The sequence below is a fragment of the Thermobia domestica genome, chromosome 11 (genome assembly GCF_964235325.1).
Source record: "Thermobia domestica chromosome 11, izTheDome1.hap1.1, whole genome shotgun sequence".
Classification (NCBI taxonomy): Eukaryota; Metazoa; Arthropoda; class Insecta; order Zygentoma; family Lepismatidae; genus Thermobia; species Thermobia domestica.
Genome location: NC_137464.1, coordinates 155191029 through 155206032, shown reverse-complemented (window position 1 = coordinate 155206032; position 15004 = coordinate 155191029). Strand labels below are relative to the sequence as shown.

At 35.3% G+C, this 15004-nt stretch overlaps 1 protein-coding gene across 2 annotated transcripts in view; it reads right to left on the bottom strand.

Moving 5' to 3' along the window:
• LOC145664507 (ubiquitin carboxyl-terminal hydrolase 31-like) overlaps nucleotides 1-15004 on the bottom strand; it is a 363896-nt gene that overhangs the window by 6783 nt on the left and 342109 nt on the right. Inside the window, exons 10-11 of one of the 2 annotated variants that reach the window (XM_081731230.1) lie at nucleotides 13309-13563; nucleotides 4845-4999 (exon numbers count right to left, since the gene is read on the bottom strand). In XM_081731230.1, coding sequence (XP_081587356.1) covers nucleotides 4845-4999; nucleotides 13309-13563 — 410 coding nt within the window. The remainder of the gene's footprint in view (nucleotides 1-4844; nucleotides 5000-13308; nucleotides 13564-15004) is intronic. The other variant, XM_081731231.1, reaches the window with a different exon arrangement.

Here is a 15004-nt window from a genome sequence, read left to right as displayed (position 1 = left end):
TTGACTATGGTTATCTATGTAGTTCACCCACTGTTATGAATGGGAACTTTCCGTCTTTTTCTCCCTTTCAATATCCTGATTCTTGAAAGGAAAGAGACGAAAAACTGCAAATCAATGTTAAAAATTTCAATGCTAAAATTACACTGAAATGGGAGGAAACCCGACGAAAAATATGGAAGGAAACCCGAGTACACCCGATGCCGATTTTGTTGTCCCCGTTATTTCGCACGGAATTTCTCAAATTGTTAGTTTTCAGGTATGTCTTACCTACTACCATACAGTGTACATACCCATTTATTACGATAAAATGTTTTAATTTTCTGGAACTGTAGATAATACATGCCATTAGGCTGTAAGAGATCCACAGCATGCCGTCCTCTCTCTCTATTTTTCTAGAAATTAGACATATACAATCTAATGAATGTACAATATTTGCTTGCTCACTCCTACACCGATTTTGATAGTTTTTGGTATTTGAATACAGAGAAAACTAAATACATGGAAGTGCGTCGGGACTGTAATACAGCAAATTATGGATGCGTTAAAATATTAAATAATACTTTTGATAAAGTGGATAGTTTCAAATATCTAGGATCAATATTAACAGAGGAAAATCATATTCACGAAGAAATTAAATGTCGACTAAAAGCACGGAATTCCTGTTACTATTCGGTTCAAAATCTCTTGTTGTTGCGAATTCTGTCGAGGAATTTGAACCTTAAAATATACAAAACGATAATCATGCCTGTTGTTCTGTATGGTTGCGAAACATGGTCGCTTACTCTGAGGGAAGAACATAGACTGAAAGTATTTGAGAATAAGATCGTGAGACGAATATTCGGACCCAAGAGGAACGGGAATGGGGAATGGCGGAAACTACATAATTTATACGGTCTACCCAACATTGTTAGGGTCGTGAAGTCTAGGAGGCTTAGGTGGGCGGGTCATGTAGCTAGAATGGGAGAAAGTAGAGACGCTTTCAAAGTCTTGACTGGAAGACCAATCGGAAAACGACCATTAGGAAGACCTAGGCGCAGATGGGAGAATAATATTAAGATGGATCTCGTAGAGATTGGAATACAAAGTAAAAACTGGATGCAGTTAGCTAAGGATAGAAGTCAGTGGAGAGCTTCTGTGAACGCGGCATTGAACCTCCGAGTTCCATAGGCCATAGAGTGAGTTAGTTGGTATTTGAATGGACCCTAACTTCGCTATTTAGCACATTTTCGGCAAGGAGTAACATATAAAATTATGTTCGACGGTTAACTCCTTCTAAAGTATCATATCGATTTTGATAATTTTCGCACATAAGTAAACCCTGGTCTAACTTAGGTTTTTAGTATCGCCAAGAGGAGGGAGAAGGAGTGATGGGGGTGACATACGAGGGTAAGTCAATAAGTAATTGGAATATTTTTCTATTTCTTTTCAGGTTGGCTCTATGGCATTGTGTGTACACCAGACGCTAGGTGTCACTGTTGGCTTCGCCTGTGGTAGGTTGCAGCGTTATTACATCAGTCCGCTTTGCGCTGTTGCGAAGTGAAGATGGCCTCACCACATTCTGTGTGCACCAATAAAGAACAGCGTTCTGTCATTTTTTTTTTTTTTTTTTTTTTTTTTTTTTTTTTTTTTTTTTTTTTTTTTTTTTGGGTCTGAAAGTGTACCTGGGATGGAAATTGATAGAAGACTTTCAGCGCAATACAGAGACAATGTGTGATCACAGCGAAGTGTTTACCAGTGGATTGAACAGTTCAGAAGTGGTCGAACGAGCGTGAAGGATGAGGAAAGATCTCGACGTCCAGCTACATCAACAGCTGATAACATTATTGAATGAGTCCGTACCTTGATTCTGAATAACAGACGAGTAACTGTTGATGAAGTGGCAACCCATATGCAGATCAGTCATGATTTTGTGCATGACAACATGCATAACGAACTTGTAACTTGGCTCGTAAGTGGTATTTCACTCTACGCACAGTTATTCTGCAAGAGATTTTACGGATATTTTTCTCTCTTACCGTCTTCGTTAAATTAAAAACGGTTTATTTTTGTATATAGAAGCTAAATCAGGGTGTCTACTATTTCAGACAAATAAAATTCCCTGACTTTTCCAGGTTTTCCAGACTATATTTTAGTGAAGTTAAGTAACCGCTATTCTGTAAACACTTGTAGTTTTATATCTTTCCTCTAAGTTGTGACAGCTATTATAAAAATATGAACAACGCTTAAGTCAGTACTATTTATTCCTGGCAAGAACAATATTGTTAAATACAATGTATTGTTTGAAGGCCTCCCATCTCCCCTTATAGCCTCCTCTCTCCGCTCCTTGTTCCTATATAATATATATATATATATATATATATATATATATATATATATATATATATATATATATATATACTTATGTATATGCGTATAAAGATTTTACATTTCATACCACGTACTTGTGAGATACACTCAGTTACATGAACTGGACTATTCAAATAATTTACTTCTATTAGATTTTTTATGATTCCAGGACATGAAGTAGGGCTAGTCCATACACAACAATACACACAGATATATGGATACTAACAAGAATGTTGCGAGATATAAATACTGACAAACATTGTGGATTTTAGTATTCTAGATTACAAAAGCATTCTATATTGAGTATTTTTATGTAGAATACTAGATACAGAATATTTTTAATAATCTAGAACACTAAAATCTACATGAGATTTCCAATTATTATCACGCTACTGGATTTTCTAAGACTTTTTATATGCTCATTAACTTCGTTGATTTGCTGCCTTCAAGAATTTTTTTTTTTTCCTTCTTCAGTTCTTTCAACTTTGCAGCTGCTCTCTTTCTTTCTTTCGAACGATTTTTCTCTGCCTCAGTTGTTGTCTGCTCCCTTCTGAAAGCTTCTTTTCATTTGGCATTTGCATTTCTTGCTTTATGAATTAATTGTTATGAGATTGGCATTGCCTCCGTGGAACGTGATAGCGTCATGTACTATTCTCTGCGAAACTAAAGACTCTTTGTATAGATTATCCACAATAAACTCTTATTCAATAAGAAACTGCGTTCAACGGAAGCATTTCCATGTGATAACATTAGAATTTTTTTTTAACGAACGCTGAAACGTTGTTGTTGGTGTTAGCATTGTCAAGAATGAAGAACCACAAGTGATCTAAACGATCCTTAGTCACGTCAAAATTCTTCATTCTTGTGATAACTGAATCTTGAGAACAAAATTTCATTGTAGAGTCGTTTTACTTCATGAATAGCAGGGCCAGACATGATGATTCTCTAGAAGCACTTCCAATGCTAAAGGTATTTTTTTCTCCCCAAGTGTCTTGTTTAAAACTGAATCGGAAGAAAGTCATACAGCTCTATAAGTAAGTCTGTATTTCAATGGCAATATACAGATAATTTTCTTACAAAAACCAGTTAAAATATGCAAACAATCCGCCCGAAAACGAAGGATATCCAGTTCAGATAACTTCTCGGATTTTAACGCTGTACGTGTTGCAAATCCGACATCAACCTGCTTAGCCGAACACAGATCCTTACTACCATCTTCTAGACAAACTTTCATCAGATCTTCAGAACTTGCTGATTCAATCACAATGGACTTTTTAACAAATCTAATCATAAGAGTCTTCAGAAGTTTAAGTATTTCACCAGAAAGAACAGGAAACATTGATGTGTCTGACTGAAATTTCATAAGAAAAGGTTGAATGTCTCCAGCAATGGTTTGGAAGAAAGGTAATTTAGCTCCAAGCAAAACAATCTTTCAGACATGATTTAACAATTTTAAAGTTGTCACAACAGGTTCTCGATTACTACCTGAAACTGAATCGATATACTTGTTCAAGTGTGGTATTAATCACTGAACTCTGTCTATTACATTCACGTTTTCAATAAAACAACGACCACTCGCTAGAAAAAATATCTTATTAAAAAATTACAAGCATACCAAAAATATTCACAGAAATTATCTGCAAAATAATAAATATCACAAAAGACACTCGGAACGCCAAACTGCACTGAAAATAGAATATGGAGGAAATGGAACACGAGTTTTATATCTAACTAATGTAGGTACATATTATATTATAAATTACGAGTTAAGCGTGCATAGTTAGGCTCTAACTTATCGCTACATTAAAATCAACAAGATAAGAACAAGTGTTATTTAGGACTTTATTGGAGGTCACCGGTTGCAATAGCTTAGCTACATCCCTGGACATGAGGATCATTTTTTAACGTGGACACAAGAAATCATGAGCTCCAGACGCAAGAGTTGTCAACTCCTTTCAGAAGTCTTTCATCGTATGATGACTTCTGCTGTAGCGAAAAGCTGTTTTCCAAACATTGTGCAGATAAAATGTAAAAGCAATGAAATAAACTAACTTTACCAAAAATTTCCAGAATACACAGAAAATTCCATGACTCTTCCAGAAGTTATAAAATTCCCTGACTTTTCCAGGTTTTCCAGACTAGTAAACACCCTGTAAATAACCATAATTAGTTTTAGGTGTCGAAAACTGTGTTATCCGCATTCAACATGCATAATTGAGGATAAGTAAACAGAAAGTCAAGTCCTGTACGTAGATAACTGAAGTATGAAGTTTGTAACGTTTCCAAGCAAATAATGATACTTACCAGAAAAAAAAGGGGGCACCTTGCTTCTATACCTTTCCTTGTTAAAGTAGGTATAGCTTCCGCAAGTTAACTCAGAACTACGTTCTAGAACAAAGAAACCCCATTATATTGTCCCGAAATTATTGACAAGAGAACATGTAGGAAAAAGTGTGTAGTCTGGCTGATGACTAAACACACGGAGGTACAATGCTTACCCATTCTCTGGATGCTGCCAAAGGTGCATCATCATCTGAATATCGATCCAATTCACCAGTGTCTGTTGCTATCGATTTCTTCGTGGTTGGCTGCAAAGTTGCGTACTCACGAGTCCCTCTTGAAAAGTTTTTTGACCCTGGTTCGTCCGCTGAACCTAAAACATACAACAATGGTACTAGATACTCGAAACAAACAACATCTACATGTATTAGGATCATTGTAAACATGCTAAATTAAGTATGTATGAATTTTAAACTGTACCCTGTGTGTTCAAATTCCTACATGAGACATGTACTTAATTTTTGTGACACTTTTTAAAGTTAGAGAAGTTATTTGATGACATGTAACATCCATGATTTTTACTGTGGCCATTATATTTTAGAGTTTTAACAATTAATATGATTATGGTGAATTTTGAAGTTGCAACTTTACAAAAAATACTGTACATATATTACAGAGTTCTATTGCTTCAATTCGTTACAAAAGCTATTCAAGTTTAAAGTGGAATTGAAAGTAGCTTTAATTGTCAAACTGCTTATTGGAAACTAATGCAGAGTAATAGGCTGTTAATTCTATCTTAACTAATGCAGAGTAATAGGCTGTTAATTCTATCTTATAAATAGTTAGACGAATATCAGTTTGTCCTTTAATGATTAGATACGTAATTAAACACAATTAATTTATTTTAATTAAATTATGAAATAAAATTAAAAACGTAATTAAAATATTCATCTTGCTTGTCCTTCTTTCTATCGCATTCTCTTTCAAATAGGCCTGCATCATCGAAATAAGAATGGCAGTCGAGATTACATTATGCACAACAGCATTTACACTCTTTGAACTTTAATAAGAGAGAAACGGTTACAGATGACTTGATTCATCTGTTGTATTTGAAGCTGCAATATCTATGTTGAGTGTGTTTGAGGCGTGTAGCATTCTGTTGTTTTTAGTTCTATCACGTTCTGCAGGTCGCAGACAGTGTATTCGAAACTACAGAAGTAAACATTCTTTCGAGTAACGTAAGTAGACTTTGAAGTGTTATTGGAAAACTGAAAATACGCTATATCTGAAGTTTCACGATATGCTAGAACACAATTTGACATTCTACAAACGCCACGTGGTATAATTAAGAGTACGTGACAAGTTTGAGGCAGAAGGAACTGTGTGTGAAATGAAGCAAGGAAGTTGTAAAGAGGAGATGAAGTTCATACGGAAGCTTCGTGTGAGTCAGTCGAAAATGAAACAAGTCCTGCAAGTCCACTGCATTTTCGTGTAAAATGTATTTCAGGTTGCTTCATGCTATGAATACGCGTTTTAAATTTCGTGAACATGTGCGACACTAATGAACATTTTACTGATCTGACTTTATCGTCTCATAAGGGGACTGTCAATCGTTACAATTGTATATATTGGGTCAGAATATTCGTAACATTTTTTTTCTTCGAAGAAACAATGAAAGAAGAAAACTACCTCACAATGTAGCAAGGAAGGACCATACCAGCTTGTCCAGATTAAGATTACTTTGTACAGCAAAACAGGTCACTGCCGTATTACGATCATATACATTCCTGGATAAAACATGTCCTGGAGGGTGGACAGGCAGGAGAGCGAGTTAAAACATAGATTAAGACCTTTCGATTAAACACAATTCTCTGAAGAACTGTGAAAAACAGTGTCTACCCAACAAAGCCACAAGTACTGGATGCGTGGGACTGTATAGCCCTTCCCATGAACATCGTATCAGTTGATTGCCGATCTGTTCTATGAAGTTGTAGACGATGTATGACTTAACAATGGTTATTTTGAAAATACGTTTAAGATATGTGGGAAAAATACTATTATTAGTATTCTATAGAAAATAGTATAAACACTATTTTAGACACTGCACTTTCACTCTACTCGTACTACCCTACGAGTAATAAAAACTACAGTAATTTTGAAAAACTATTAGTTTTTAATTTAATTAAGACTTGACATGCAGTTATAAAAATAAGAACTATATGTTCGCTGGAACTGAATATGAAAATTTAAGTTGCATTATAGGTCCACCATTACAGCTGTTTGAAGTTACTGTAGAAAACATTATTTTGAATGACACACTATATCAACAACCTCAGAAATAACAGTTTTTTTTTTTTTAATTAAAATTAAATAAACACTGGCCAAAATTGAGATTAATATAAAACTAACTGAAATACCTGCTATATATCTGAGCTATTTTCACGTTTCTTGTCTTTATTAATGAACAGAGTGTCATACGACCTCACTTACAAAACAAAGAATTAATATTATAACAATAGTTTAAGTCTGGCTTTTTCTTGTATTTTGTACGTATACGATTTGTTGGAGTTAAAATTAATTTGCTTCTAAAATTTTATAAGCTATCTGATTCTACCCCACCACATTAGAAAGAAAGAAAAAAAAAAACAACAAAGAAAAAATACTCCAATGCAAATTCAAAAACTAGTATAAACTACAATTTACATGTTACACAAAAAAACAACGTAACATTCCAACTGAAATACTTGTGCGGAAAACGAATGAAGTGCAACGTGAGAAGTAAATACAAACTTACTTTGGTGTTAAGTTAGCAGTGAAAAATTTACAATGTGATTTATAAAAGTTGCTAAGGAGATAACTCTTACAAATACAATAGAAAGAATAACAACATGCACACCACAGCAAGCAATAGTACTCGCTCTCGAATGGTCAAACAGCTATTGCGCGCGTTTTCTGTGCACTTGACCTCAGGTTCGATTCTGGTCGATGTGCACTGAACGAAATGATTTAATATCCTTACGAAAGCGCGCATATACTATACGATTCAATACCTGCAAGTAAAACTGGAAAAGCACATCTTAAATAAACTGAATTAGACTTTTGCTTTTATTTTTAATCTGGTATGTATATTGTTGTTTAAAGCCACGACACCACAATTCAGTAATGAGTTATGAGTTTACAGGGAAGAATTGTGAAAGATATGCAAAACCATATCACCTATAGAAAAAATTGCGTGACATTTTTCAAATCTTTGTATAGTTTATTTGCACACCAAACTTTCTTGATTATGAGAAAAATTGATGGATTTTACAATTTAATCAAATTTCAATGTAAGATGCTACAATTCTACTTTTTATACAAATAAAGTTCTCTTATATGTACAATTCCTAAACAGAAAATATTCAGATAATAAGTGGGAAGAGAGTTTTCTGTCTTCAACAAATTATTTTCATTCGGTCCTTTTTATTTTATACACATGCATATGACCTAAACAATTAATCATTAACAGATTAAGTTACTCAGGGATAAATCCAGTAATTTGTTATTCAGGAATGAATATGTGCATGAGCTCCATGTTGAAGGAAGGACAAAATATTCTCTAACGCAAACCAATGATATTTCACACGAATTATTAAGTCATCTGATAAATAGGGTTTCCAGGCACAACGAAGAAATGAACAACATACCTGGAACAATTTTTAGTTAACATTTTAATGTACATAATTCTGCTATCTAGTGACGAGTTCTTGAATACTAAGTAGGAAAAAATCTCTGGATTTTAAGAGGGGAAAAACACGGCCATTGTTCGTCGCAGTCTTTCCATCAGACGATTTTGAAGTCTGCGAAATAGACTAATATTTGTAGGCACAAAATCTTACAAAAAAGACAGATGGGAAATTTACTTCCAAACCAACCTCTGTAGAAGAGCACATTCTTATGATGGACCATCGCAGGACGTTTTCCAGTAATGCAACCTGCACTCATTTCAACTGCGAACAGTACACATTTGCTGTAACTCTATGATTCGCCGGCAGCAATTAAAAATGAACGATACCACACATATCCCCAAAACACACATTAACACTTCATTTACGTGAAATTCTTGTTTCACTGCTGTTTTAACCACATCTGCTTTAGGTACTCATTACTATTTTTGTTTAATGTTCTGGTTTTAAATAAAAATCCCTCTTCAATGTGCCCAAGAATGACTATTCTCTAAGAGTAAATTGGAAACTACATATATCCACATGCTGCTGCTTCTATTGTGGTGTTAACATATGAAGTACTCATTACCTCAGATTGAACGCAACCAGGGTCCTAAAGATAACGATTCAAATGGTTGTATAGAATGTAGTTGCAAGTCTTTCACTATTTAACGTGACTCCTCTAAGTTTACTAGTAAAATGTTACTGTCAAGATCCTCACTTTTGTCATGCAAGGTAGTGAGGCTGGTATTCCAGACTGGAAATTTCGGCATAATTTTGGACATTGCGGATATACTCGTCATCATATACATTTCTTACACTGCTACGTTCAAACATCTGCCATACAGCTTACTGCAGACCATTCTTTTTCCGCATACTAATACATAACGAACTGACTTACACAGTGATAGACTTACGTTCGTTACTCAATTCTTCATTCGCTCGTTGCATGTTGTCCCCATGGTCGTGAAAAAAATTAGGTTTATGAGATGACCCAGTAACTTTTCTTCAGTAATACCACTTTTGTGCTACAATACATGAACCACTTACTGTTAGACAAATAACCCATGTCCTCTTTCACCGAGGATTTCGGAACAATATGTCGATCAGAACTAGTTCACTAATACTAGAGTTTCATTTGAATTAAATAGATCAGTTACAAGATTATGAATTCTTGATATAATAAATTTTGATTGAGGGAAAAAATCTAAATATATAAATCGAAGTTAAATTGTATTAACAATCCAATATTATGGAATAAGTATCAATAGTAACTTCTAAAGGAATTCTTATTAAAATTTTCCTTATTGAGATAAATCTTCCTTTGATATTTATCTGGTATTAGTTCAGATCGATAGCGTAAACAGTATATTCAGTTAGACTTTTAACACGACTTTCGAAGCTAAGTAATTACATGAAATATGAAGTGATAAATGAATTAATAAATATTTAAATTGGTACATCATAAAGGAATTTTCTTCCAGAAAAATCAAATTAAAAAATTAATCAAATGAAATTAAACAAATTAATAAATTCCTTTAAATAATATGTATTCTATAGCAGTGGTTTTCAAACTTTTCGATAACGCGGATCCCTTGTTCATTAGAAAAGTGATCTGCGGATCCCCTTACAATGCTATCTAATATTTCACATGGTATTAAAAAAATATATAATAATTAGAATTAATACACTGACATGATAATGATCAAGAAAAATAATACAATAAGTAATTTATTCTAAAGATACATTACTCTTTCTTAGTGAACGAAATTTCAATTGAAAATCTGTTTTTCCGTAATTGCATTGAAATTTGGAGAAAGTTTTGTCACCATCAATCTTAGATTCGATTCCATATTAAGACCATTTCGCTTTAAAGTTTTAATACTGCAAAGAGCAGAAAAGGTTTGCTCACATAAGTAAGTGGTAGGGAAAGGCATCAGGGCACCCAGAGGGGGACTAGGGGGGCCTGGCCCCTAAACTTTCCGTGGCTCCTCCAGGCCTCAATACAAAATGCTATTATTAATACAAAAATCATAATTTAGACATTTGTAAGAGCATTTTTAATGACTTGTTCCCCCTAATATATTCACGGCTCCCCCAAACTTCTGTGGCTGGTTTCGGCCCTGAAAGACATCAAATGTTGCAATGCCTTTTTAGACAACTCTTCATACTCACAGCGCACATACAACTCAAAGCTACGAAGTCACTTTCTTTGAACATGTTTTGAGGGGGGTTTTCTCATCGTTTTTTTAGAAATCCCAGAATTGAAGGACAGGCTTGAGGTTTATAAGCATAGGAATGACTAACATTTACTTAAAAAAAAAAAAAAAAAAAAATCAGGAATTGATGGTAGTGATGGGAGCTTTCTGCCACTTGAAGATGAAATCCATTAAACTCCGAGGCGTCGTGCAGTTAATGTACAACTACTATTGAAAAAGTGTCCTAACAAACAAGGAATTTCTTTCACTTGAAGTAGTCCTATATAACGATTGACCGGTTTCAGAGCAGAAATTTAGTAAAATAGAAAAACATTTCAATTTACAAACGTAATTTCTAATTACTTTCTTTTTAGTAACTGAAAAAAAAAATACTTCTTGCGTAACAGCTGCGAGTTCCATTTTATTACAACATATTTAAAATTATAGATGTTGCGGACCCCCTACTAGGTCTCGCGGAGCCCCAGGGGTCCACGAACTCCACTTTGAGAACTACTGTCCTATAGTATTCATCAGTAAATAAATATTATATGAAGAAGTGCCAATCACACAGGGCTGTGTCTTTCAAAGGTTTGAGAGGTAATGGTAGTTCTCTTCTATTTACTTTATACTCACGATATTCAACAAAAAAATGACACTCATTTTATTCTTTCACCAACAGTTATGGTCCCCAGTTATCATGGTGTTCAACTTAATCTCGATGTTCCTCAAATCACGCCGCAACAGCTCCAGATGTGTAAATGGGCGCCAGATTATCATCCTGGAATATGGTCTCATTGCCCGGAAATAACATCTGGACAATAGGATTCACATGGTCCCTTAAAATGGTGACATAATCACGGACAGTGACGCGACCGGTAAGCGTCCCATAAGACTGAATGAAAATTAGGAAATTGCGGCCCACACTAATTCAAAGCCGCTGTGTTCCACGGTTGGGCAGAGACACTGCGGATCATACACTTCTTGGGCGTCCGCCACACACAAATATGGTCTGTCGATTGAAGTAAGACGGACGATGACTAATATGACCATGTCACATGTTTCTTGTGATCAGCGGTCCAAGTTGCATGTTTGCGGCGCCATTGGCGTTTGTTGAAGCGTTATGGTCCCTTATCAACGGTTTCGCCCGTGCCACCCGACCCTGTATGTGCTTGCCATGTAACTTCTGGCGGGCTGTGTCGACACAGGCTGTGGAATGTGTTGGTTGAGTATCCGTCGCTTGCACCGCAGTTGCACAATGGGTCTAATGTAAGTGACAATCTACTTTAATGCTTGGAAGGACGTGTCACTCAGGGTCCACCCGACAACCATCCCTCTTCGCCATGGGTTTTGTGAGGTATCATCACCTTCGACGCTGTCTTTGGCGACACAGTCAACACTTCCACTTTCGTCACTCTTGCACCACATAACCGAGTGACATCAATTAGCCCTACTTGGAAAGACACGATCACCATCTGCTCCGTTCACTGCACATTATCGTTCTAATGTTCCTCACGTAGTATGAAATTTACCGTAACTAACATATCACTACCAGTCACCTAACTGTTGTCAACGCAGACAACTAACTTGTTTCCCATTCTAGGTGCTAGGTGTTCCCATTAAATGTAATGCTGTAAGACTATACTGTCATGTAATGCGTTTTATAATTAGCAGTGTCTATCTCTGGTTTAAACGACCTTGTATTATTATGTTATTTTCGAAGCAACATTCCAACTTATTCAACCATATACTTTTCCGTGAAAGGAACTTTTAACTTCAACTGGAAACCGTTTGCAAAATTTGCTTACGTTAAAATTGCGAACGAGAACAGGTATAGTAATCATGATAATGGGGACTATAACTACTGTAATGACCCATTCTTCTAGCAAATAAATGTAGTTTTCTGAATGATACCTATGTCTTTATTGCTCTTGTAAGGGATTCCGCATGTACTGAAAGTACCTGTAGTTTTAATTTCGTGATCGGTCGGTTTGGTTGGATTAGAATTTAGTGTCACTTTCAGCACCAAGGCTACATGAGACGGGGACCTACAGCATAACGTGGGATCCGAACCATATGAGCTCCCGCCGGGAATCGGGTCTTTCGTGTCGAAGACGCGTACGCTAACCATATGGCCACGGAGCTCAGTGATTATGGTTATGGTTATGGTATGGTGATGATTGTGAGGAAACCTTCTGTGATGGAGAGGTGTTTCCTTTTAACTCAATGCGGTCGAATTAGTAACTACCATCTATCATTTTCCAAGCCCAGACATGACGTTCAAAATGCAGGCCTGTGCTATTAATACAAAGTTTGAGTTAACCGATACCAGGAACACAGAAAATCTGCAATTACACCGCTTTTTCATTCAACATTTCGATTTTTTTTCAATTAATTTGTCATATATATATATATATAAAATTATATATGAGTGCATTAAAACGTTACAAAAAATCTGAAATTAGCTGTCAGCCTTGACAGTTCAAATCAGGGCAGACATATTTCGATAGTAAGTAAGCTCATCGATACACATACTGCGGAACAGAAACTTGAAGATACATATACAATGATTCTGAATACAAGAAAATCTTTATATTTGAGTCTAATTTCATTCCGCTATAATATGAAGTTTACTTGGATTGATCCCTGATTACACCAAAACCTGTGCCATAACACACAAAACCAACACAGAAGCACGAGACCACTCCCGACAATTTTCATGCATCACATCCACAGGTGTCATAGAGGTGACACAATTCTCTCAGAGTGGCATCGTGTCCTACCCTTGTGACTTAGTTCCTCCTGGGACTTGCTACCTTTCGGTGGGTTGTAGTTGAACGACGGCATGCGATACACCCAATGTTCCATTGAACCAGAGCTGCTACTCGATGCCGAGCTTGCGTAGCTGCTGCTCAAACTGCGCCGCTGGTAGAACAAGATATATGCTGCTGGAGTCACCAATGTTGTATCTGATACACACTCTACACGCGTATCATCAAAACGATACCACTGACCATCATAAGGATTCCGGCAGCACGCTACAAAGAATGAAAACAGAAACTGTAAAACATATATTAATTCTTGATTTTATATATTTTTTAAATGATTAATGATGATTTTTTTGTAAGTGCTTAATGATTTTAGCTATTCGTATTTCAATGTATACTTCCGCTAAAAACCCGGATACGAAACTGACAATATACTATACAATTTTAAATACACAAGATAGATGATGTATGAACTATATATGAAGAGCTCTCTAGTAAAATAAATAAATAAATAAATAACATTTTTAAAGAGTTACTTCTTGTAAGGCTCACCACTTGACACTATCGATTTACCAAAATTCAACTATAGTATGTGGATAGTAGTGCCAATTATCATGTAATGCACGCCAGTTAGCAACTTCAGTTCTAAACACTTGCATCAAAGAATGTAATGAAGATTGAGGTAGGGCAATGTTAAAAAGCTATTTCTGATTTTATCTATTACTTTCCGACTACTTTTGATCTATGTACCTTAATAAAGTTAATTGCATTGCATGTGTTAAGAAACCGGAAGATTCATCTCCATAAAAAGATCATTAGATACTTTTATCTGCCAAAACAATCAAGTTAAAATTGTTGTTTCTGCTTCCCTAAGATCAGTCTTCAAATTACCATTACTCTTTCTTTGCCTAACCGCAGGTCTTTCCATACATCTCAGGTTGAAATGTAGTAAATATTTCGCACAATTCCGTATGCAAGCAACGTGCTCGCTATTTTTAGAGGTTCGATCTCAATCAAACATTAATAAACATTAGCGTACTAATATAACAGCCGCTCTTCTCACGGGAAAACAAGGCTTTCGAAAAATATTTGAAAATGTATGTACAAATATTTTTCTGTTTTTCAAGATACTTGTTGATGCTTATTTAAGTTTACTGGAGCTACGTAAATTCTCCGACAACCATTCCTAAATAAATTTTCAGAACGTCAAGATTGAGTCAAATCATTTTCTCATAATCCGAATCAATGGTTTCACTTAATTTACACAAAACGTTAGGCAATATCTTTAGTCGATCCAGATCACTTCGAAATTCATTTTTATTTTGATAGGTCCATAATATATTTTGTCAAAGTTCAGATCAAGTTAAACTGCTTTCTTAACCACAAATCGAAAGATTCTCCCCGCTAATGGAAATAATTACTCAAATTCTTAACTCCAAAATGAATTTTCCAAAAATCGTTACTAAACGTTTATTTTAACTTTAAAATTTAGACCTCTCTCTCTCTCTCTCGTTTTTTTTTTTTTTTTTTTTTTTTTTTTTTTGTACCAAATTTCCATACAAAATTTAATCTGTGTAGCTATTTAAAAGTTTCGTATCCCACTCTTGGCAGCGACGGAAAATAGTAATAATTTTGTTGTTTTACTTGCAACATAACAAAAAATAAACAATTTTTGTCTAGGCCCTATCTCAAATGGAACACTTGTGATAAC